Source organism: Muscardinus avellanarius (genome assembly GCF_963383645.1).
Source record: "Muscardinus avellanarius genome assembly, chromosome: 1".
NCBI lineage: Eukaryota > Metazoa > Chordata > Mammalia > Rodentia > Gliridae > Muscardinus > Muscardinus avellanarius.
In genome coordinates, this window is record NC_137786.1 from 237,261,913 (window position 1) to 237,286,706 (window position 24,794).

At 60.9% G+C, this 24,794-nt stretch overlaps 1 protein-coding gene across 1 annotated transcript; it reads right to left on the bottom strand.

The window, feature by feature from the left end:
- SLC67A1 (solute carrier family 67 member 1) lies at positions 1-24,525 on the bottom strand (the record flags this gene model as incomplete). The annotated part of the gene is made up of 10 exons (XM_080712314.1): positions 1-188; positions 2,941-3,061; positions 3,217-3,318; positions 7,156-7,256; positions 7,983-8,090; positions 9,317-9,432; positions 17,674-17,806; positions 19,414-19,574; positions 19,915-20,012; positions 24,505-24,525. The coding sequence occupies 10 exons, from the start codon at positions 24,523-24,525 to the stop codon at positions 1-3; spliced, it is 1,149 nt and encodes a 382-aa protein (XP_080568440.1).
- Positions 24,526-24,794: the final 269 nt, after the last annotated feature.

Consider the following 24,794-nt stretch of genomic DNA (forward strand, 5'->3'; position numbering starts at 1 on the left):
TCACCGGGCTTTGTCCTTCTTCTGTGACAGGGGCTTCATCCAGAGGACCAGGAGGACAAGAAAGTTGACCGCAAACTGCACATGGCCAAAGATGGGAACGCCAAAGCGTCGGTAGAGGAGGCCACCCAGGGTGGGCCCCAGGGTGCGGGTCAGCGGCTGCACCGAGGCGCAGAGGCCCAGCATGGTCCCTGGGGGAAAGGGGGACAGCAGTCAGGCCCCAGCAGGTCCCTGGACAGGCCGGCCACCACCTGGACACTCCCCAGTCTAGTCTCCACGTCGCCCGGTGGCGTGAGACGGCACCGAGAGCACCGCCCTCCTCCCACGGCCAGCTCCTGGCCCTCCACCCTCCATGGCTCGCAGGATGTGCAGCGGCGCCTCCTCCCTGCTCGAGAAAGTCCCCCGAGAGCAGGAGGAGCCTGGGAATGGGGCCACAGGTCAGGCTGGGCTCCGCCCTCCCAAGCTTGCCAAAGGAGATGGCCCAAGCTCCGCCCTGGACATCCGGAGAGTCACCTCTCCGCTCCCCCAGGCTGGGCCGTCAGGCCTGGCCACTGAGGACTGGAGAGGGCCCTCTGGGCCACTGTGGGACCCCCGGCTCTCACCCCCTCCTCCAGCTTCCTAGAGACTCGGGACCCACACCCAGGGAAAAGAGGGGCTTCGGGGAGCAGAGAAGGCCCCCACCCTGCCTCTCCCGGAGACCAAGGGGGAATGAGCCCTTCCTAGGCTCTCCCAGCGGCCCATGTGCCGGCCGGAACGTGTGAGCCCAGCTGTCCACGCCCTTCAGACAGATGTCCCAGTGTGGACAAGCCCGTGCGTGGCCACTGTTGACTCTCGGCCAGTGCAGGGAAGAGCACCCATTAAGCTGGAGCCCTCACCCACCCCCAGCTCCAGGAGGGTGGAGCTGCTCCCAGGGCGCTGTGCTCAGCTCCCTGCTGGCTCCGGGCTGCCAGGGCTCCGGCCTTTGGTTTTTTTTGTGTGTGTGTGTGTGTGTTTTTGCGGGTCTGGAGATGGAACCCAGGGGCATTCGACCTCCAAACTACACCCCCTGCCCTATTTTTTATTCTTTACTTTGAAACAGGGTCTCACGAACTTGCGGAGGGCCTCACTAAGTAGCTGAGACTTTCCGCGAACTGAGATCCTCCAGTTTCAGCCTCCCAAATGCTGGGATTACAAGCTTGCACCACCATGCCCGGCGGGCTCGGGCCTCTTGAAGCCCTCCTGGCTCAGGGTCTGGGGTGGGGGAGGCAGGGTGGCCTCTCCCACTGGCCACAGTGCCCGCAGACACGGGCAATTACGCCCCCTCCGTGGCTCAGGTTCCCAGGCTGCTGCTGGAGGGGGCCTTGCTCCTTGTAAGCTGAGGGGTGGTGCTGCAGGCGTGAGGATATCCTGGCCTGCTTTGCCCTGCCAGGCCCCACCCTTCTCTCTCTAAACCCTGCTCTCTTCTCCAAGCCTCCCCAAAGCGTGGGCTACCTCCTCCAGGAAGCCCGCAGGCCCCGCCATTTGGAGACCTGTTGTCCACGGTAGCAGGGAGGCACAGGCCTTGAAGGCCTAGGTGGCCCCAGGAAGCCCTGACCTCTCTGCCTCTCCTGGCCAGGCAGGTAGACGAAGGCCCAGCCTGGCCGGGGTCTTTCTGGACCTGCTTCTGGGGAGGCTCGAAGAAGCCCAAGTTCTTAACCTCAGCCAACACACGGGAGCCCCCAGCGCCGGCTGGTAGTACCTGTGCTGTGCCCAGGACAGGTGGGGCAGGAGCCTGGGCACTCTTGGGAATAGGGTGCCCCGGTGTGGACGGGGGAACCCCCCAAGGCTTCCAGAGGCCAAACTGGGTTCAGAGTGGCCCTGGAGAAGCCTAGAGTTACACAGTGTATTCACATGTTCTTTCAGGAAGCCCTTGAAGCCGGTGTGGGGGCGCACGCTTGTAATCCCGGCATTCGGGAGGCTGAGACAGGAGGATCTGGGTTCCCGGACAGCCTCAGCTACTTAGTGACGCCCTCCACAATTTAGTGAGACCCTGTTTCAAAATAAAGAATTAAAAAATAGGGCTGAGGCTGTAGCTCAGAGGTAGAATGCCCCTGGGTTCCATTCCTAGTATGGAAAAAAAAAAAAAAAGCCCTTTCGTTTACCCAGGAAGGAAGGGAGGACCAGTCCTCAGATGGCTGCCCAGCCGGCCTGGCCCCTGTCTACTTCTCAGCTCCATCTTGCTGTCCTCCTCCTTGGCATCTACAGAGGCCCTTCAAACCCTACCCCTGCTCCTCAGGCCCCACCTGGAAGCAGCCATCCCTCCTCCTGTTGGTAAAATCAGAGCCCAGCCAAACCCTCCCACCGCTGGCCCGGGAGCAGGAGTCTCACCTGAGCCCTATTTGTTTATTTATTTATTTATTTATTTTGTATTAAGGATGGAACCCAGGGGCATTCTACCTCTGAGCTGCACCCCCAGCCCTATTTTTTAATCTTTATTTTTATTTATTTATTTTTATTTCGTGGGTCTGGGGATGGAACCCAGGGGCATTCAACCTCTGAGCTACACCCCCTGGCCTAGTTTTTATTCTTTATTTTGAAACAGGGTCTCACTACGTTGCGGAGGGCCTAAGTAGCTGAGGCTGTCTGCAAACCATGAGCCTCTGGTCTCAGCCTCCCAAATGCTGGGATTACAAGCGTGTGCTACCATGCCCGGCTTTATTCTTTATCTTGAAACAGGGTCTCTCTGAGTTGCAGAGGGCCTCACTAAGTTGCTGAGACTGGCCTTGAACCCGCGATCCTCCACACTCAGTCTCCCAAATACTGAGATTACAGGCACGTGCCGCCATCCTAGCTTCATCCAAGCCCTCTTGCTGCCCACCCCCAGGCCCCCTCGGACCCCAGGCACCAGCCTGCTGCCAAGCGCGTTAGCTTAGCCCTTCGGCAGAGGGGAACCCGCTCCTTGCCGGCCCCAGGAACAGTGCGCACCTGTGTCTGAGGCCGAGACAGCCTTGGTCAGCATGCTGTCGGTGACCACGTTCATGGTGCAGAGGCTGAACACCAGGCCGGGCACCAGAAGGCAGAAGTGGAGGGTGCTGGACATCAGGGCCTGGAAGGGATAGGAGCGGCCATGCTGGGCAGGGTGCTACAGGGCCGGCGCCTCCCCGCTCTGCCCGCTGCCCTCAGAGGTGGCCCAAGCGGGGAGGGAGGAAGGAAGAGGGGCCGTGCAGTGAGGCCCGGGGGATCCCAGGTTGGGGTGCTCACCATGGCCACTCCCACCACCGAGAAGACCAGGACGCTGGCCCGCAGTAAGGCTTCTTCTGAGAACTGGCTACTCAGCCGCCCGAGGACCAGGCCCTGGAACACCTAGGTGGAGTGGGAGGGGAGGGGGCATGAAGGCCGGGACCTTCAGACTCCAGGCTGGGGTTCCATTTGCAGCCCTTGGGGGTCCCATCCCCCATGGGAGTGGGGTTCAAGGTGCAAGGCTTGACACCCAGCTGTGATAGCCAGGCAGTCCCTGGGGAAAGGGCTGCTCCTTGGGGCAGAAGGAAAGCCCACACTAGGGACACCCCGGGGCATGACTCAGCAGGAGGTGCAGTCACAAGTGGGGTGGGGCGCCCTATCTGGTCCTCTCCCCTCTTCCAACAGGCAGGAAGGACAAAGGTCACAAGTGGGGGCGGCCAAGGGACGTGGCAGTGGGACCAGTATCCTCCTGGGGTTCAGCGGGAAAGGCCCAGCCCTGAGGATCCGGCCAAGACAATCGCCCCACTTTTTTTCTTGGTGTTGGGGACCGAACCCACGGCCATTCTACCTACCTCCGAGCTACCCTCCCTGCCCCTTTTCTTTATTTTGAAACAGGGTCTCACTAAGTTGCTGAAGTGGCCTTGAACCTGCTGACCCTCCCGGTCTTATCCTCCCAAATACCAGGCTTACTGGGGCACGCCACCACGCCTGGCCATTTTCTCCACTTCTGTCTGGTATAAACCACAGCTTCCAGACTGTGTTCTCCAATGTCCTTTATTTTCTATTTTGTGGTTCTGGGGGTGGAACCCAGGGGCTTTCCTATCTGTCGGACAATTCCAGTGTATTACACTTGTAAGGAAGGCACAGTGCCACAAAGGAGTTAAAACCAGGCCTCAGCGTTTCACAACAAACACCAGGCCCTGAATTCAAACCCGCTGGTGCCTTACCACGGTGCAGCAGGCCAGACAGTTCCCTTCCTCTTGCCCCCCATCGCCCTGCCCATCTGCCTCGCCCACACCTCCCCCAGATGGCCGCTGGACCCTCTGGCGTCCCTCCTGTCTCCACCTGCCCCTCTTTGACACAGCAGAGGGTCCCTCCTGCGCTCAGGCCATGCCACCCTCTGAGCAAACTGGCAGGCCTGACCCCTCCCTTCCTCCTCATGCCAGCTGACCCCTGGGCCTTTGCATGTACTCCCAGGGTCCTGGCCCTCTCACTCTGTGTGTGTGTGTGTGTGTGTGTGTGTGTGTGTGTGTGTGTGTGTGTGTGTTACAGGGATTGAACTCGGGCGTTTGACTTCTGAGCTACACATGCTCAGCCCGATTTTTTTTTTTTTTTTGCAGGTCTGGGGGGTGGAACCCAGGGGCATTTGACCTCCAAGCTACACCCCCTGCCCTATTTTTTATTCTTTACTTTGAGACAGGGCCTCACTAAGTTGTGGAGGGCCTCACTAAGTTGCTGAGGCTGTCTGCGAACCACGATCCTCGGGTCTCAGCCTCCCAAATGCTGGGATTACAAGCGTGGGCCACCACGCCTGGCCTGATTTTTTTTTTTTTAATTTTTATTTTGCAATACTGGGGATTGAACCCAGGGACATTCTACCTCTGGGCTACACCCCAGTCCTATTTTATTCTTTATTTGTGGTGCTGGGGATGGAACCTAGGGGCATTCTACCTCCAAGCTACATCCCCAGCCCTATTTCTTCCTCTTCTCTTTCTCCTTCTCCGTATCCTTCTCCTTTATTTATTCAGGGATTCTTAAGGACCACCCCACCCTGACAGGTGGTGAAGGTGGCCTCGGACCTCCCTGCAGACAGGAAGCCCCCCCTCAGCCGGCACACACAGCGTGGGGTCCTGCTTAACCTGCATCCTCTGGGGTCCCTGGGCCCAGCCTCCTCCCCCACCTATTCTGTGTGGGTGACGGGGTGGGGGTTGAGGGGAAGGGTCCCCAGACCACCTTCCTCAGTCCTAACAGATGCCGCAGCCCCCGCGGCCCAGCACCCACCCGGGACTGCTGGGGCGGCTGGAGGGTCCTGAGGTCCAGGGCTTGCAGACCTTGGCTGGGCTCAGGCTGGTGCGGCCTCCCCTGGGCGGGCAGGGCCGCCGTTGAGCTTGGATCACCGTTATTGTGTTTTCTGTTCACCTCTTCGACCTGGGGCAAGGGCCTTCCTCGCCCACAGTGGGGGCGGCTCCTCCCGAGGGAGGCTATTTTAGCACCCGGGTCTAGACCGGGCCTGGGTCTGGAGGCTCAAGGAGCAGATGGCCCGGAGGTGCCCGGAATGCCACACACTTCCGGAGAGGCTTCGGCCCCTCCCGCACTGCTCCCAGAATAGCCCCCTGCACGGCTGTCGGCCTGGTCCAGGCAGGCTGGCGGCACGTTACCACCTGTCGCTAGCACCCCAGGGGCTGGGCAGATGCTCGGGAGCTCCTGGGGGTGCTGGGCTGGGGCAGGGCTGGGGCTGGCAGAGAGGACGCCCGCTTGCCCACCTCACCGGGCTGCAGGGGCGCCTGTGACCCCAAGCCTTGGAGGCTCATATCACACTGGAGCAAGAGGGCGCTCCCGGTGCCGCCCTCGGCTGGATCGGCGCATGGCATGGCCCAGTGAGCCCATCGTGGGTGCCGCCTTCTGCCTCCTCTGACCCAGAAGGAAAGGGAGACCCACAGAGTCTGGGGAGCTTGCTGGAGTCACACAGCTGGGAGCTAGAGGGTTCCAGCCAGGGCCCAATACCCTCCCCGCCCTGTCCGTGGCTGCGCACAGACACACCCTCAATTGACCGGGGACCCTGACACGCTGCCCGACCGAGGCCAAGGGCCACCTGCCTCCCCTGGGACGTGCCTCTCTCCCTCGCAGGAACTCAATGGCTTTGTGGCCTAAGTGCAGGCTCAGAGCTGGAGTCCAGGCCACAGGCAGGATGGCAGAGCTTTGAGGGGGCAGAGGGCAGGGAGGAGGAGGAACAGGAGGGGTGCTCCCAGGGGAGGAGGGGGAGGAGTGCGCAGAGCATAGGAGGAGTGCTCACTGAGGGGGAGAGGAGAAGTCTCCTAGAGGGGGAGGAAGAGGTGGAGGAGAAGGAGTGCTCCAGGTGGAGGAAGAGGAAGGGGGAGGGAAGCTCATGGGAGAGGAGGGAGAGGAGGAGGGACAGGAGTGCTCAGAGTATAGGAGGAGTGCTCCTAGAGAGGGAGGAAGAGGAAGGGAAAAGGAATGCTCCTAGAGAGGGAGGAAGGAGGAAGAGGAGGGGGAAAAGGAGTGCTCCAGGTAGAGGAAGAGGAAGGGGGAGGGAAGCTCATGGGGGAGGATGGAGAGGAGGAGGGACAGAAATGCTCAGAGTATAGGAGGAGTGCTCCTAGAGAGGGAGGAAGAGGAGGGGAAAAGGAGTGCTCCAGGTAGAGGAAGAGGAAGGGGGAGGGAAGCTCATGGGGGAGGAGGGAGAGGAGGAGGGACAGGAGTGCTCAGAGTATAGGAGGAGTGCTCCTAGAGAGGGAGGAAGAGGAAGGGAAAAGGAATGCTCCTAGAGAGGGAGGAAGGAGGAAGAGGAGGGGGAAAAGGAGTGCTCCAGGTAGAGGAAGAGGAAGGGGGAGGGAAGCTCATGGGGGAGGAGGGAGAGGAGGAGGGACAGGAATGCTCAGAGTATAGGAGGAGTGCTCCTAGAGAGGGAGGAAGAAGAGGGGAAAAGGAGTGCTCCAGGTAGAGGAAGAGGAAGGGGGAGGGAAGCTCATGGGGGAGGAGGGAGAGGAGGAGGGACAGGAATGCTCAGAGTATAGGAGGAGTGCTCCTAGAGAGGGAGGAAGAGGAGGGGAAAAGGAGTGCTCCAGGTAGAGGAAGGGGGAGGGAAGCTCATGGGGGAGGAGGGAGAGGAGTGCTCAAGGCTGAGGCCCGCCACGCAGGTGACCCACGGCAGGAGCGCCCCCAGTTCCCTCCTGTCCGGGGCCCCTGCCATCAGCCCATTGCCCCGCAGGGCCAGCTCACCATCTGGAGGATTCCAAAGAAGGACATGAGGTAGCCGGCCTGGGCCGCCTCCAGCTGGAAGAAGTCCATGGAGACGATTGAGAACATGATCATGAAGAGCCCTGGGCAGAGGGGGCGGTCAGGGCTCCGTGCACGCCCCCGCCCCGTCTCCCGGGGGTGGGACCCGCCTGGCCTGGGGCTGGTTCTGGGAGAGCACGGAACACCAGCTGACCAGTGAAGTCGTTCCTAGACAGCTACTGGATGAGAGCCGCCCGGTGCTACCCGGAGGACCTGGCCTGGCGGGCGGCCCGTGCTCCGCTCAGTCTCCCCCGGGCCCCGGCACCCTTCTGTGCAAGCCCTGAGCCTTCTGCTCAGGCGAGAGGCCGGCTTCGTGTTCGAGAACCTCTGGAGGTGGCCTCACTGATGTGCCCCAGTGAGGGGGGCCGGGCGAGGCCCCTGAACAACAGGGCCACTGCTTGGCACATCTGTGGCAGGGTGCACAGTGCCCAGCTGCCCCTGGGTCGCGGGAGAGGGCCTAGGGCCGTGTCCCTTCATGATCAAAGGAGTCTCTGGAAGGCTTGTTCTCTCGGACTCATTGGAAACTGGGGGCGGGTCAGTTAGAACTAAGGGTAAGTAGAATCCCGTGGGCTTCGAGGGAGGCTCTGTCCCTTGGCGATCCCCTCCCTGGTTCCGCAGGGCTTGATCTGGAAGAGGGAATGCATGAACCATTGCATTCTGGGACGGATGGTGAGGAGCCAGACACAGGTGAGACTCCACCCCACACGGGCTGGCGGGGAGCTCGGGGCGCAGGCAGAGGGTGTCCGTGGGGGAGCCCCGTCCTGACTCACCGGAGGGGAAGCCGGAGACCACCTTGATGAGGAACACGGGCAGGACACCGGGCAGTAGCAACAGCCGCATTATGACCTTCAGGTCGAACACGCTGGCTTTGGGCCCACCTGGCACCGGGCATACTGGTCAGGGCACTGCAGGCCCAGCCCCTCCTGGCCCGCTGGCCAGAACAGGAGTGGACCGCACTTGCAGCTACCGGTGGGCGCCCAGCAGACCATCCCAACTCCCGCTGACCCCGGGACCCCTGAATTGCAGGGGAACATTCAAAAACCTGCATCTGCTCTCAGGTACCAGGGCCGGAGCCTGGGGGCTCTCACCCAACCCACGGGACCAGCTGCTCCTGGGCCACTCGGGGCTGGGGAAGACCACCGGGCTGGGGCAGTGACAAGGGCCACCAGGCACCCCGACCCCGGCACTCTCTCTTGCCCACTGTGGGCTTCCCAGGGTGTCTGGCTGTCCCCTGCCCCAGGCCCTGCCGCCTCCCTCCAGGTCATTCTGTCACGGCCTCCTGTCCCAGGCCAGTTCGCGGGTGACTCTCTCCACCCCTGACCTGGCTCAGTCCCTGGGAAGAGATGGAATTCTGCCACAAGCCAGGCTCACAGGGGCCGGGTCCCAGTGGGGGCCCCAGGTCTGCACAGTGCCCCCGGGCAGCACCCCACATTGCCCTGGATGCTCGGAGCTTCCTGGCACCCAGTGGCCCACTCGCCCCACAACACGGCCCACAGGTCTGCCCCTGGCCTCTCTGGGCTGTCCCCCCCCCTTTTTTTTTTGCCGTACTGGGGATGGAACCCAGAGGCACTGTACCCTGTACCTCTGAGCTATACCCCCAGCAATATACATATATATATACATATATATATGTATATATATATGTATATATGTATATATATATGCATATATATATGTATATATATGTAATATAGCCCTATACATATTTTTTAGTATTTGTATTTGTATTTTTTTTTGTGGGTCTGGGGATGGAACCCAGAGACATTTGATCTCTGAGCTACACCCCCAGCCCAATTTTTTATTCTTTATTTTGAAATTGGGTCTCACTGAGTTGCAGAGGGCCTCACTAAGTAGCTGAGGCTGTCCGCAAACTGTGATCCTCTGGTCTCAGCCTCCCGAATGCTGGGATTACAAGCGTGCCCACCACGCCCAGCAAAGCTACCCCTTCTGGTCTTCCCCAGCCTCGCCTGTCTGATCCCTGTGGTCATACCCAGCCCGGCTCCTGAGGTGCCAGAAGCCAAGACAGACCCAGTTCCTGGTCCCCACGTCCCTTGCTGGGGCATGCAGCCCCTCGGCAGGGAGCTGGCTCATGGAGGGGGCTTACCTGCAGGAGCAGCCTGGGCGCTCACAGCCCCTTTGGTGCTGGCTGGGATACACGTAAAGCTGAGGAAGGCTCCCAGGAGGTTGACCACAAGGGCCACGATGGCCGGGCAGTGAATCCTGGAGGTGATAACCGGGGTTGCACAGGGCATGGGCTCCAGGGCCTGGCTACAGAGAGACGCTAGTTCCCCGCACTCTCCCCCAGCCAGCCACCCAGAGCGGGGCATTGCGACCCGCGGGACACCTTCACTAGTGCAGGTGACGGAGGGGAGCCATAGCCAGCCTCCAAGAACCTCCCCACGGCTATGGTGTGTTTACATACACACACGCACACACGACACAAAACCATACACAACCGGCAGCACACAGACAATGCACACATGGACACTATACACACAAGCAGATACTTGGCACCCAAGTACACCTGTGTTGAAGCTCTGGCAGAAACCACAGGCAGGGCACACCGGTACCTGGAAGGCTGTAAGCCCAGTACTTGGGAGGCTGAGACAGGAGGATCATGGTTTGCAGACAGCCTCAGCTACTTAGCAAGGCGGTCTGCAACTTAGTGAGACCCTGTTTCAAAATAAAGACTAAAGCCGGGTGTGGTGGAGCACGCTTCAAATCCCGGCACTGGGGAGGCTGAGAGAGAAGGATCGTGGTTCGCAGACAGCCTCAGCTACTACTTAGTGAGGCCCTTTGCAGCTCAGTGAGACCCTGTTTCAAAAATTTTTATTATTAAATAATAAAAAATAGGGCTGGGGTGTTGCCCAGGGCAGAGTGCTCCTGGATTCCATCCTCAGTGCCAAAAAAAGAATGGAAGGAAGGAAGGAAGGAAGGGAGGGAGGGAGGGAGGGAGGAAGGAAGGAAGGAAGGAAGGAAGGAAGGAAAAATAGGGCTGGGGATATAACGCAGAGGTAGAATGCTCTGGGTTCAATCCCCAGTACTGCAAAACAAACAAACAAACAAACAAACAAACAAACAAACAAACACCCACAGGCGGGAATGGGCTCAGGGAAGGCAGAGAGGCCCCAAAACAGAGGCCAGGCTCAGCGGTGGGACTCTCTTGGCCAGCAGCGGGCTGGTGTCCCGCCTGCCCCCAGCCCCACCCACCGCACCCAGGGCCGCTCGGGATCCCACGGTGCTGGGGATTTGGGCGCATGAGCCCTTCCGCTGACCAGGAGGTAGGAGGGTCAGGGCGCTGGACCCAAGCGAGGCCTCTCAGGGCCTGGCCCAACAGGAAGCGCGTGTGCCCTGAGGAGGCCACAGTGGCGGCCCAGAGACAGGGGCCTTTCTTCTGGGCTCTGCCCTGCGGCCCGGAACAAAGCCGGCTTTCTCTAGCAGCCCTGTCGCCCCGGAAGCGTGGGCAGGGGGCCTCCCACGGCTGTTCTGAGACACTGATGACCAGTGTGCGCGGTGGCCAGAGCCAGGCTCCTTCTGGATTGCCTGAGCAGTGGCCCTGGGAGCACAGGGCTGGGCTGGGACGTCATGGATGGGCCCCGGGAGGCTCAGGGTTCCTCTCCCTTTCAGAGCTCCCTCGGCTCCCCGAGGATTAAATGCTAGAAAGGAAACCACGATGTTAAGATCTGGCAGGCAGCTACCACCCGGGGACCCGCTGCGGTCTCTGCCTCCCAGCTCTGCACCTCCCTGGGCAACGTGGAGTCCCCGGGGGCCTTAGCGCCAGTGGCCCCTCCCCAGGGACCCACCTGCTGCAAAATGGGCATGCCCGGCTGCTATGGGCTGATTCTACTCTTTATTTTTTTATTTTTTATTTTTTTATTTTTATGATACTGGAGATTGAACCCAGGGGCATTCTACCTCTGAGCTACACCCCCAACTCTAATTTATTATTTCCTCCCTCCCTCCCTCCTTCCTTCCTTTCCTTTTTTTTTTTTTTTTTTTTTTTTTTGTGGTACTGAGGGTGGAACCCAGGGGCCTTCTACCTCTGGGCTACACTCCCAGACCTATTTTATACTTTATTTGGAAACAGGGTCTCACTGAGTTGCTGAAAGCCTCACTCAGTAGCTGAGGCTGGCTTCGAACCTGTGCAATCCTCCAGTCTCAGCCTCCCAAATTCTGGGATTACAAGCGTGTGCCACTGTGCCTGGCACGCACCCTCCCTCCCTCCCTCCCACCCTTCCTTCCTTCCTTCCTTCCTTCCTTCCTTCCTTCCTTCCTTCCTTCCTTCCTTTGTACTGGAGGCTGAACCCAGGGGAATGCAACCTCCAAACTGCCCCCCCAGCCCTAATTTAATTATTTATTAACTTTTTAATTTCGAGGCAGGTCTCACTGAGTTGCTGAGGCTAGCTGCGACTTTGCGATCCTCCCGTCTCAGCCTCTCAAGGACTGGGATTAGACAGGCACCACCAGGCTGGGTTCCTCCTTTGCTTCTTTGTAAACGGAGCCAAGTGTATGGGGCGAGGACAGTTGGGGGCTTTGCTTTTGCCCACCCCCACTTCTTCCGGTTGAGTGGGGGAAGGGAGGCTGGACAGATATCTGGATGCCTCTGGAAGGGGACTAGGTGGCCTTAGGGACCGGCTCCCCTGTCCCTCTCTGGCTCCCAGCTGGGTGACCTCATCTCCTCAGGGCGCAGGAGGGCTGGGCTCCCTCCCCACCCTCTCAGGTCACCCGGGCTGTCCTGGAGCCCCACCTACCCGGTCCTGCTGGCCAGCTGCCTGGAGGCCTCTGGCATCCGCAGCCACACCTCTGGCAAACAGCGGGCAGTGCGGCCTCTGCTTTCATTCTTATCTCCCGGCCCCGAGGGCCCTGGTTGCTGGCCTTCCCCTCTTGGACTCTGCTCCTTCCGCCCCACTCGGCCTGGGCTCTGCCCTGCTCCAGGGCTGACCACTCCTCTTCCAGCTGGTGACCCTGCCAACTGGCTCCGAGGCTCCAAGAGGACCCGCGGTCTCCAGGAGCTCACGCGCAGGCGTGGCCGAGGCCCACCGGGCTGCGCACCTGGAGGACGGGCTACGTGTCCGACAGCCAGCCTCCCAAAGCGCAGGAGTGACCGCCGGACTTCCAGCCTGGGGTCCGGGGAGGAGAAGACCCCCACCCCCGTGCCCCACGGTACTGAGGCTGCAGCCAGGTCTGAACACAGGGCCGCTCCTGACAGCTCCTTCTGACCTCCAGGGCCCCAGACAGAGAAAGATCCCAAAGCCCTTCTGGCCTCAGGGCCAGCGCCTGGCCCCTCCAGCCCCACCACAGTCCCCAGCAAACCTATGGACCCTCCCACCAGGACTTCTCACTCAGCAGCACGAGCCGGGCTTTGCCATGGCCTGGGACAATTTCCCCAGCGCCTCCTTCTCTCAGGACCCCGCTACAGCCCTGTTCTTTTTTTTTTTTTTTTTTTTGCAGGTCTGGGGATGGAACCCAGGGGCATTCGACCTCCAAGCTACACCCCCTGCCCTGTTTTTTATTCTTTATTTTGAAACCAGGTCTCACTAGGTTGTGGAGGGCCTCACTAAGTAGCTGAGGCTGTCCGCGAACCGCGATCCTCCGGTCTCAGCCTCCCGAATGCTGGGATGACAGCCCTGTTCTTGAAGCCTCTCCTGTACACCTCTCCTGCTCTTCTTCCGGGGCGTGGCTCCACCGGCCATCCAGGGCTCTCACCCGCCCGGCAAGCTGCGGTTGGCAGACCTCCAGGCTGGTCCTGTGAATCACTCCTGTCCCACAGCCCGTGTAGGGCAGCCGAAAGTCTACTCATTAACTTCCACATCCGGATGGGAACCTGCTATCAGGATCCTGACTTCCCATTCCCTCACCCAGAGGGCAGGAGATAAGATCCCAGGTCCTGGACAGTTAAGGGATATTTAAGGAGGGGGGCAAAAGTGTCCAAGTGTCCAGGGTGCCCTGGGGTACTTGGGGCTGGGCCCACCGGCCACTTGGTCCTCATCCAGCCCAGCAGGCATAGCCACGCACCTTTAGAGCTCTACTGGCTGGGCGTGGTGCTCATGCGTTTAATCCCAGCATTCCGGAGGTTGAGACAGGAGAATCGCAGTTCTCGGACAGCCTCAGCTACTTAGTGAGGCCCTCTGCAACTCAGTGAGACCCTGTTTCAAAATAAAGAATAAAAGCCAGCTTGGTGGCGCACGCTTGTAATCCCCCTCTTGGGAGGCTGTGTGACAGGAGGATCGCACAGGTTCGAAGCCAGCCTCAGCTACTTAGTGAGGCTCTCAGCAACTTAGTGAGACCCTGTTTCCAAAATAAAATAGAAAATTGGTCTGGGAGTATAGCCCGGAGGTAGAAAGCCTCTGGGTTCCACCCCCCAGTACCACCAAAAAAGAATAAAAAATAGAGCTGGAGGTATAGCTCGGAGGTAGAATGCCCCTGGGTTCCATCCCCAGGACCCCCTCTCCCAACACACACACACACACACACACACACACACACACACACACACACACACAAGAACTCTGCTTACAGAGAAATGGCAGCCTGGGTTTGTCAATTCATTTCACACCTTCATATCCCAGACTGAGAGGGAGGATTTGTTTCATTATTTTATTTTACTTTGCAGTCCTGGGGGTAGAAGCTAGGGGCATTCTACCCCCGCCCTGTTTTTTATTCTTTATTTTGAAACAAGGTCTCACTAAGTTGCAGAGGGCCTCACTAAGTAGCTGAGGCCGTCTGTGAACCCAATATCCTCCTGTCTTAGCCTCCCAAGTACTGAAATTACAAGTGTGTGCCACCACACCTGGCCATATTATTATTATTTTTTTTATATAGGTTAGGGATTGGACCCAGTGCACTCTACCTCTGAGGCACACACCCACGGCAGTCCTATTTTATTTTTATTTTGAAACAGGGTCTTGCTAAGTCACTGGGGTTCTCACTAAATTGCTGAGACTGGCCTCAAACCTGCCACCCTCCTATCTCAGCCTCCCAAGAACTGGCATGATGGGCATCGTACCCCTCTAGCCGGCTTAGAAATGAGGTCTGCTGGGGTCTGTTTCTCAACAGCGGGGTCTCTTCGCTGCTGTGCACACGGATGTCTGATAGTGTCTCAAACCCAGCAGGTCCAGCCCTGGCTCCTGGCTCCCTCCCCCACCGTCTTCCCATGCTTGGCGAAGCCCGGGCCCTCCTGGACCGGCCACATCTAACCTTTTCAAGTCCCGTAGGCTCCGTCTTCACACAGACCTTGGGTCTAACCCTGTTTCAGGCCACACTGACCACTCCCTGGCCTTCACCTACCCCGCAGCCTCAACTGCCCTGGGGACGCACACCGGCCGAGGCCTGTTCCACGGAGGCAGGGACCCTCGCCCACATCACCTCACCCAACAGCCCTTCCTCTCAGCTGGTGGCTCGGGTCACCAGGGCCCTCGTGTCCTCCCTCCCTCCCCCACCCCGCTGGCTCCCCTCACCCCGATCCCTACTTCTTAAACAAGCCAGGACATCCCGTCCACGGGGCTGTGGACACCCATCTCTCGAAGGCTACCCCCACGTGGGACTCCACCCCAGGAGCAGGGGCCTTCTTTGGCTCTGTCCTGTGGCCTCCCACTGAGGCCTAGATTGGAGCCAGGCCCACAGCAGGCCTCCATAAACCAGCGCTGGGCCAGGGAGCGGCACTCCCCAGGCTGGGCTCAGGCCCTGAGTCACTGGGCCGCCCCCACCTGCTGGCTGGGGTGCCTGGGGCCAGGCAGCCCAGCCTCCAGGCCCTGAGCTCCAGGCTGGGTCCAAACCAGTTATACCGGTATCCACCCCCGCGGCCCGGTGCCAAGCCAACTTCCTCTCTCCACCTGAGCCGGCTGGCTGGGGGTGGGCACGGGGAGGCCTCTCAGGGGCAGGCCACCCAGGGGTGGTGGAGAGGCAGCAGCCAGGGAGGCCCCAGGGCACACCTCGGGAAGGTAGGGAGGGGTATCTCGCTGCGGCTGTGCCAGGAGGCAGAACCGACTTCTGGAGCCCTGGCTGCCCAGAGGGGGAGGGGGCCGCACCAGCCTTTGCCTTGGGCACCCAGGCCTCCCCGGCCTCCACATGGGGGTGGGGTGGGATCTCTTGGGCCCTTGCAAGCATGTGGGGGCATAGGCCAGCTGTTGCTATAAGGACCGGTGGGACTGGGTGTGGTGGTCACCCCCTCAGGGTAAGACGAGTACAGAGCCCACAGCTCGGCTTCAGAGGGCTAGAGGGCTGGAGGGCCGGCTTTGGCCTCAAGGCCCCTCCAGCACCTGGGGTCTTGGGTGTGGTGTGAAGACCTTGAACGATTCCCCCACCTCACTTTGCTTAGCTCCCAGCCCTGGGTCTTGGGCCATCCCTCTCCTGGGCCTCAGTTTCCCCACCCATTTAAGTGTTGAGGTTATACATAAATGTACAGGTTATAAATGGCCTCGGATCTCAGGAGAAAGGAAGCCATCTTGGCCGCTAACACACCCCTGCTCACGACTGCAGGTGGGTGGGCCCCAAGGTAACCCTGCCTGTTGAGACACGTCCTGGGAGAGCCGCCAGCCAGCGAGAGCCGCCAGCCAGCCCGACACCTGCTCGAGCCACTCCATCTCCCTGGGAGCGCCGGCTCCCGCCCCTGCCTGGCCCCACACCTGCCTCCCCCTTAGCCCTCCCTGTACGCCCCGACCCAGGGACACCCCCGCAGGAGCTCTGGGGCCCAGTGTGGCCAGACCTTCCCTCGGTACCAAAGACCCCCGGACGGCCTCTTTCCCCTGCACAGCACAGCCCTCCTCTCTCACACCCCTGGCCCTCTTTATTCCTCATACACCACTTGATGGGACGTTCCAGCAACGTGGACTTGACCGGTCTCCTAGGGCCTAGACTTTGACTAGATGTTCAATAAACACCATTGAGCCAACCAGTCCTGGCTCTGATGCACACACAGCGAGGACCCCGGGCCACGAGCGAGCCCCGCGGCCTCCCCTGGAGACCGCTGCAGAGGGGCACGTCCTGGAACCAGGTCATCCTGTCAGCCCACGGCCAAAACTGCACTCAGTCACCATGCTGCTGCCCTGGTCATTGTTGGACTTGCCGGGGATGCTCGGGAGCCCTGGGCAAACCAAGGGCCTCAGAAGCCGGGGCCAGCGTTGCTCATCCAAGGCACCTTGCACAGGGAGGACTCAGACGCCAGGCTGGTCCCAGAAGGGCGCCTCAGGGCAGCCCACACAGGGCCGGTGGCACCTGCTGCCCAGAGACGCTCCCCTGGGCAGACAGCAGGTGGACGCCTGCACCCCAGACCCTAACCAGACCTTGTGCCTGGGTGAAGGGCAGGTGCTGGCCTGCTCAGGACGAGCTGGCTTGAGGGTACAGGAGTTTGGGGGGAAGGAGTGCGGTGGGCCACCCATGCCAAATGAGGCCTCCTCCTGGTTCAGGTGTAAGGGTGCAAAGCCAAGCTTCTCTCCCAGTACGCACACCCAGAGCTGCTGGTGGAGATGCCCGTCCACACACTGTAGAGGGCAGGCAGACCTGGCACTGGCCCACCTTCGGGACGGGGGCGCGGGGCCTGGGGAGAGCCGGGTGAGCAGAGGCCTTCAAGGGAATTCACTTAGCCTCCCAGGGAGTGAGCAGGCTGCTGTCAAGACTCAAGGGGAATCTGAGGCACAGGGAGGCTGGGAGCAGACTCGGGGATCCTCCTTGTCCTCCCTTGGGGTCCCCACTTGGCATCCCCTGCCATAGCCCCTTCCCCGAAGACAGCCACTCTGAGCCTCCTGGGGCAGCCCAAAGCAACAGCCCCCAGCTGAAAGTTATATATATATATATATATATATAATTTGCTACACTGCCAGCCCTATTTATTTTCTTTCTTTCTTTCTTTCTTTCTTTCTTTATTTCTTTATTTCTTTATTTCTTTATTTCTTTATTTCTTCTTTTTCTCTCCAGTACAGGGGATGGAACCCAGGGAATTCTACCTCTGAGCTACACCTTCAGCCCTATTTTTTATTCTTTCTTTCTTTATTTTTTGGTGGTACTGGGGGTGGAACCCAGAGGCTTTCTACCTTCGGGCTATACTCCCAGACCAATTTTATATTTTATTTGGATACAGGGTCTCACTAAGTTGCTGGGAACCTGTGCGATCCTCCTGTCTCAGCCTCTCACGTACCGGGATTACAAGTGTGCGCCACCACACCTGGCTCCCAGCTGAAAGTTCCGAGAAGCGAGTCTGAGGCAGGGGCAACCCGTCCACTCTCGGCCAGGCCTGCCTTCCCAGCCTCCGCCCTGGCCGCCTGGCCCGGCCTGGACAGCCTCTCCAGGCACCGCGGCGCGCAGGCGCCCTCTGCTGGCCACGCTGCATCCGAGCGACGGATAGGGGAAACCGAGGCCCTGATGGTTAAGCAAACCGCCAGGAGCCCGGGCGGCGGGGAATCGACCCGGCCGTCCTGAACGGTGCTCCCCCCGCCTCACCCGCCGAGTCCCCGCAAGGACACTCACCCGTACGCATTGTTGAGGGTCCCGCCGAGGAGGGAGCCGAGGATGATACCCACGCCGAAGCAGAGGCCGAGCCTGCCCAGGGCCGCGGGTCTCTCCGCGGGGGCAGACAGGTCAGTGATGACCATCTGGGCGGCTGGGGGCGGGATGGGAGCTAAGCCAGGCTGGACCCGCGGCCGCCCCCCAACGCCCCCCACCGGACTGCTTGCCCTGCCGGGCCACGCCCCCATGCCTGTTCCCACTCTCGACACACCCCTTCTCAATGCCCCTCACATCAATCCCTTGCACCCCATCTGCCCCCAGGCCACGCCTCCATAACGCCGGGCACCCCAGGTTGCCTGCTTTGGCCAAGCCACGCCCCAGGACCCCTAGGCCACGCCCACACGCGGTTCGCTCCAGCCGGGGCGGACCCAGGCCACAACCCAGGACCTTAGGCCACTCCCACACGGCTCTCTTCGACCGGGTTGCCCTAGGCCACGCCCACACACGGTTCTCTTCAACCGGGGCGGACCCAGACCACGCCCCATGACACTAGGCCACGCCCACACTACGCTCTCCCGGGCCGCTCCCACGCACGGTTCTCTTTAACCCGGGCGGACAAGGCCACGCCCCTAGGGCCTTAGGCCACGCCCACGCGGTTCACTCCAACCCCGGCTGCCCTAGGCCACGCCCACACGCGCTTCTCTAACCTGGGCGGACCCAGGCCGCGCCCCCAGGGCCGCAGGCCACGCCCACACGGCTCTCCACCCGGGCTGCCCTAGGCCACGCCCACACGGCTCTCCACCCGGGCTGCCCTAGGCCACGCCCACACGGCTCTCCACCCGGGCTGCCCTAGGCCACGCCCACACGGCTCTCCACCCGGGCTGCCCTAGGCCACGCCCACACGGCTCTCTCCACCCGGGCTGCCCTAGGCCACGCCCACACGGCTCTCCACCCGGGCTGCCCTAGGCCACGCCCACACGGCTCTCCACCCGGGCTGCCCTAGGCCACGCCCACACGGCTCTCCACCCGGGCTGCCCTAGGCCACGCCCACACGGCTCTCTCCACCCGGGCTGCCCTAGGCCACGCCCACACGGCTCTCCACCCGGGCTGCCCTAGGCCACGCCCACACGGCTCTCCACCCGGGCTGCCCTAGGCCACGCCCACACGGCTCTCTCCACCCGGGCTGCCCTAGGCCACGCCCACACGGCTCTCCACCCGGGCTGCCCTAGGCCACGCCCACACGGCTCTCTCCACCCGGGCTGCCCTAGGCCACGCCCACACGGCTCCCCACCCGGGCTGCCCTAGGCCACGCCCACAGGCTCTCCACCCGGGCCGCCCTAGGCCACGCCCACACGGCTCTCCACCCGGGCTGCCCTAGGCCACGCCCACACGGCTCTCCACCCGGGCTGCCCTAGGCCACGCCCACACGGCTCTCTCCACCCGGGCTGCCCTAGGCCACGCCCACACGGCTCTCCACCCGGGCTGCCCTAGGCCACGCCCACACGGCTCTCCACCCGGGCTGCCCTAGGCCACGCCCACACGGCTCTCCACCCGGGTTGCCCTAGGCCACGCCCACACGGCTCTCTCCACCCGGGCTGCCCTAGGCCACGCCCACACGGCTCTCCACCCGGGCTGCCCTAGGCCACGCCCACAGGCTCTCCACCCGGGCTGCCCTAGGCCACGCCCACGCGCGGTTCCCGGCACTCGGGGCCGCCCTGGCCACGCCCCGTGCCCCCTCTCCAGCCCCCGCAGGGTCCCTACCTGGCAGCGTGTGCATGAAGGCCGAGGGCAGGCGGGAGGCGAAGAGCAGGAAGACGCCGGGCAGGGCCGGGCTGCAGGCGGCCGCCAGGAGCAGGTAGAGCGCCGAGGCCGCCAGGAAGGACAGCGAGAGGGCGGCCCGCGCCCCGCGCTGGTCCGCGAACCTGCCGGGCGCAGGAGTGAGGGACAGCAGCGAGGCAGGGCCCGCCCTGCGCCCACCCAGAGGGCCTGCCTGGCCTCAGAACCCCCCATTCAACGAAGCTGGTGGTGGGGCGCCGGGCGTGGCCAGCCCGGGACCTCCAACTCAGTTCTCTCCCTGGTCGCAAGGGAGGACTCGTGGGTGTCCCGGGCCGGGCCACCGGGGCGCCCGGAGGACCAGTTCTGCGCCTCCGTGCGCCTCTCGGTGAGAAGGGGGCGCTCCTGCCTTGGGGACGCGGCCCCAGCTTCCCGGGGAGGGCCTGGCTGCTGGGGCTCCAGGGACACAGTTCCCCCTCCCCACCTTACCTGCCGAACACCGGCCCGCCCAGGAGCTGGAGCACCCCGAAGGCCGTTTGTAGGTAGCCAAAGGAGACGGAATCCAGGCCGAGACTCCGCGACAGGTACTGAAACACACGGGGAGGGCTGAGAGGGGCCGGACCGGAGTCCAGGCCCTGGGGTGGGCGGGGGGCGAAGGGTCGCTCTGAACAGGGCGGGAGGGGCAGAGGGCCTGGCACTGGTGCTGGGGGAGCCTGGCGCCGTCCATGGTCAGGGCGCCCCGCCATCTGCAGGGCACACTTCCAGGCGGGACTAGGGGTTAGGTTGCCAAAACCCTTCTACCTCCGGGCTACGCTCCCAGACCTATTTTATACTTTTTATTTGGAAACAGGGTCTCTTAAGCCAGTGCGGCTGGCTTCGAACCCGCGCCATCCTCCTATCTCCGCCTCCCAAGCGAGGGGATGACAAGCGTGCCCACCACGCCCGGCTAGTCTTTATATTTTTTGAAACAGGGTCTCACTGAGTTGCCAAGGGCCTCGCTATGTAGCTGAGGCTGTGCTTGAACCGCCTCCCGATTGCTGGGATTATAAACCACGCCCAGCCCAGGTCCCGCCTACTAAAACTGAATTGGGTCCCCAAAATTCATATTGGCAACCTAACCCCTAGTCCCTCAGAATGTGACTTTCTTGGGAAATAGGGCCCTTTTCTTTTCTTGGTACTAAGGATCAAACCCAGCAGCATTTTCCCTCCAAGATACACCCCAGCCTTTTTTTAAAAAAAGGGTCTCAAGCCAGGCACGGTGGAGCATGCTTGTAATCCCAGTACTTGGGAGGCTGAGACAGGAGGATCGTGGTTCGAGAATAAAAAGTAGGACTGGGGCTGTAGCTCGAAGGGAGAATGCCCCTGGGTTCCATCCCCAGTACTGGAAAAAAAAAAAAAAAAAAAAAGGATCTAGAGCCGGGTGCGGTGGCGCACGCTTGCAATCCTAGTACTTGAGAGACTTAGATAGGAGGATGGCTGGTTCGCAGCCAGCCTCAGCTACTTAGTAAGGCCCTCCAAAACTTAGGGAAATCCTCTCAAAAATTAAAGAATAAAACGTAGGACTGAGGGCATAGCTTGGTGGTAGAATGCCCCTGGGTTCAATCCCCAGTTCCTAAAAAAAAAATTAAAAAAAAAATGGCCGAGGCTGACCTCAAACCCGTGATCCTCCATACCTGGCAGGTCATAGAGTTAAGATGGGGACATTAGGGTGGGCTTCTGTGTTTACCAGAAGGGGAATCCTGAACTCAGACACAGCCACAGGGAGAGTGTGTGAAGAAAAATTGGTGCTGAGGCGCAGACAAGGAGAAAGGTCTGGGCTCGACCCTCCCTGCCCTGCTGGTTCCTGGGGAGCACACTCGGGCCTCCAGAGCTTTAAGACGCTGCGCGGGGCGGTGCTGAGCCCCCGGGTGTCGGTCCCTCTGAGATAGCAATCTCAGAACTCTCCTGGAGCCCCTTTTGGGGTGGCCCTCTCCTTCCCGCTTGAGCTCTGGACCACCTCCATCCCCGCAACCCCCTGCCCCCAACTCCCCCCTGCCTCCTTCAGCTCCATCCTCCCTCCTCTCCCTCCAGACGCCCCTCCCCTCCACACCCACGCCTTCAGGAGTTGCCCCTCACCGGAGTGCAGCCCCCCCAAAGGCAGCACAGCTCCTCTCCCAGGACAGGGCTCCCAGAGCCCCTCCCTCCAGGGTCCCCTCCTCCAGGGCCCCACACAGTGGTGTGCTCCCTGGGGTTATTGGACCTCTCCCCTCGCTGGCCACCACCCACGACCTTGAGGTTTTTTCTTTTGCTGTACTGGGGATCAAACTCAGGGCGTTCTACCTCTGAGCTACACCCCCAGCCCCGATATATTGGTGGTACTGGGGTTCCTGGAAGCCCTTCTACCTCTGGGCTACACTCCCAGACCTATTTTTATATTTTTGAAATAGGGTCTCTTACGCCAGCGCAGCCGGCTTTGAACGTGCGCCATCCTCCTGTCTCCGCCTCCCAAGCGCGGGGGATTACAAGCGTGCGCCACCACGCCCGGCTTATTCTTTATATTTTTTTGGAAACAGGTTCTCACTGAGTTGCAAAGAGCCTCACAAAGTAGCTGAGGTTATCCGCGGACTGCGCAATCCTCCTGTCTCAGCCTCCGGAAGGCTGGAATGACAAGCCCCCCGGGCTCGACCATGACATCTGGAGGCTGTCTTGGGAAGAGCTACCTAGCCCTCTGGCTCCTCCAGTCCATCCTGTGCCTCTCACACCTCCCGAAGCAGGCCTCTTCCTCCTCCCCGAGGCCGCCTGCCCCCCAGGTTACAGGCCGCCTCCTCAGTCAGTCTCAGCTGGCGCTCCAGGGCGCCCCCATGGGTTGGCAGCTGTCCCCTGGCTCCCTGAGACGCTGTACTCTGCACTGTCCTGGGTCCCTGCCCTCCTCAGCCACTTGGGCCGGTTCCGGCTGCTTACTACTGTCCAAGCCTCCCTTGGCCCCGGGAGGAGCGCCCCACCTGGGCGGTGGCCCCGGCCCCGCTGCAGGGCCCCCTCTCAGAGGAACCAGCTCGCTCCGCGCCCTCAAACCGCTTCCCCCAAACACTGGCACCAGCAGCCCTGAATCCTCGGTGCCAGCCCCGAAGCCCTCTCCCTCACGCCCACATCCAGTCTGGCCCGAGTGGCTCCAGATGCCAGCCCCGCCTCACGTCCCTCAGCGCCACGACCGTGCCAGGGTCCTCTGTGCATCTCCGGGCCGCAGCCTGGCCCAGAGCCTCTGCACATGCCGGCCGGGCCTCTCCCGCAGCCTTCCAGAGAAGGCGCGGGAACTGGGCCGGACAAGGGCCACCGTGGGCCCTGGCACGTGGCTCCTGCCCAGACAGGCCTGCGGACCGCCGGGGGCCAGGACCACGCGCCCAGTGGGCCCGGAGCCTAGAACCCACAGCAGCCGCTGGCTCCCCAGGGAGCCCAGGGAGTCCCCAAAGGGACTTTTCTTTTTTCTTTTCTAGTCCTGGGCACCCAGCCCAGGGCAGTCTACCTCTGAGCTACGTCCCTAACCCCTCTGTTTTCTCTTCTCCCGACCCTTTTTATTTTGAGATAGAATCTCACTACGTTGTCCAGGCCGGCCTCAAACTTGTGATCCTCCTGCCGCAGCCTCCTGAGTAGCTGGGATTGTAAGTGAGCCCCACCACACCCGGCTTTATGGGAATTGTTTACCTTTTTTCTTTTTCTCTTTGTGTGTGTATGTGTGTGTGGTACTGGGAATTGAACCTGCGCCATCCTCCTGTTTCCACCTCCCAAGCGTGGGGATTACAAGTGTGCGCCACCACGCCCGACTTATTCTTTATTTTGAAACAAGGTCTCACTGAGTTGCAAAGGGCCTCACTAAGTAGCTGAGGCTGTCCTCGAACTGTGATCCTCCCATCTCAGCCTCCCGAATGCTAGGATTATAAGCATGCACTGCCACACCCAGCATGCTATATTATTTTTATTTTGAAACAGGGTCTCACTAGGTTGATGAGAGTCTCACTACTTGCAGGGGCTGTTCCTCAAACTTGTGACCCTCCTGTCTCAGCCTCCCAAGTAAGCATGCACCACCACACCTGTTTGTTTGTTTTTTTCAAGGGGGATTGAATCCAGGGGCATCCTACTCTGAGCTATACCCTAGCCCTATTTTATTTTTATTTTTGAAAGAGGGTCTTACCTGAGCATGGTGGCACACACTTGCAATCCCAGCATTTGGGAGGCTGAGACAGGAGGATCATGGTTTGTGGCCAGCCTCAGCTACTTAATGAGGCCCTGTGCAACTCAGGGAGACCCTGTTTCAAAACAGAGAATAAAAAATAGGGCTGGGGGTGTAGCTCAGAGGTCGAATGCCCCTGGGTTACATCCTAGTACCTCAAAAAAAAAAAAAAAAAAGAAGAAGAAAAAGAAATACAGAAAGACGGTCTTGCTAAGTAGCTGAGGCTGACCTTGGACCTGCGATCCTCCTGTCTTAGCCTCCCACGTGTGTGCCGCTGTGCCCAGCTTGAAAGTGGCCCTTGGCCAATGTCATGTCCACCCCTCCCCACTAGAAGGAAAGATTGAGGTGGGTGGGAGGGAGGCTCTGGGCTCTTCCAAGCGTGCCTGTGTGCTGTTGCCCATGAAGGGTGAGACCTGTGGGCCAGTACCACCAAGGTTTGTTGAATGAATAAACAGGAGTGAAAAGTGGAAACGAAGCGGGTGGGGAGGGGGGCACACTGGTGGAGCAGGCTGTCCGGTGTGGGCAGGTGGGAGAAGGAAGAAGCTCAAGTGTGACGCAGTCCCATGATGGTGGAGGGTGCGACCTGCCGCAGCCGTGCGGTGCCCGGCAGAGGAGACACAGGGCGAAGGCCCCAGGTGGAGGCGGAGGGACGGGCTAGGGCAGTGGTGGGGGAAGGCGCTCAGGAGGCCTCTCCCCAGGGCTGGCGGGCAGCCAGGGCTCAGGTCACGCTGGCAGGCCCTGGATCCCTGGATCTGCTCAGCCTAGGTGTGGCTGGGGGTCATGGCAGCCGCTGTTGCCCAGGCTTGCTCGGGCCACGGCCTGGATGAATGGCAGGAGGGATGGTGGGTCCTGGGCGCCGGCGCGGCCGTACTCACTGGTAAGATGGAAAACTGCATGAAGAGGCAGGTAAGTTCCAGGGCGGCCAGCACGTAGGTGAGCCGGATGACCCAGGGCTGGGCTGCGGCGCCCCCCTTGCCACGGGACTGGCCCTCGGCCCAGGAGGTCGTGGCCCCCTGCATCCTGGGCTGTAGGAGACCTGGAGTCCAAGCGGGAGGCTGGCAGGGCCTTGGGAGCAGACAAGGGGCAAAAGTCCAGGTGATCAGGGTGCCAGCGCTGAGTCACCAGGCTGGCAGCGGGCAGAACGGCCCGCGGGAGGGCACAGGGC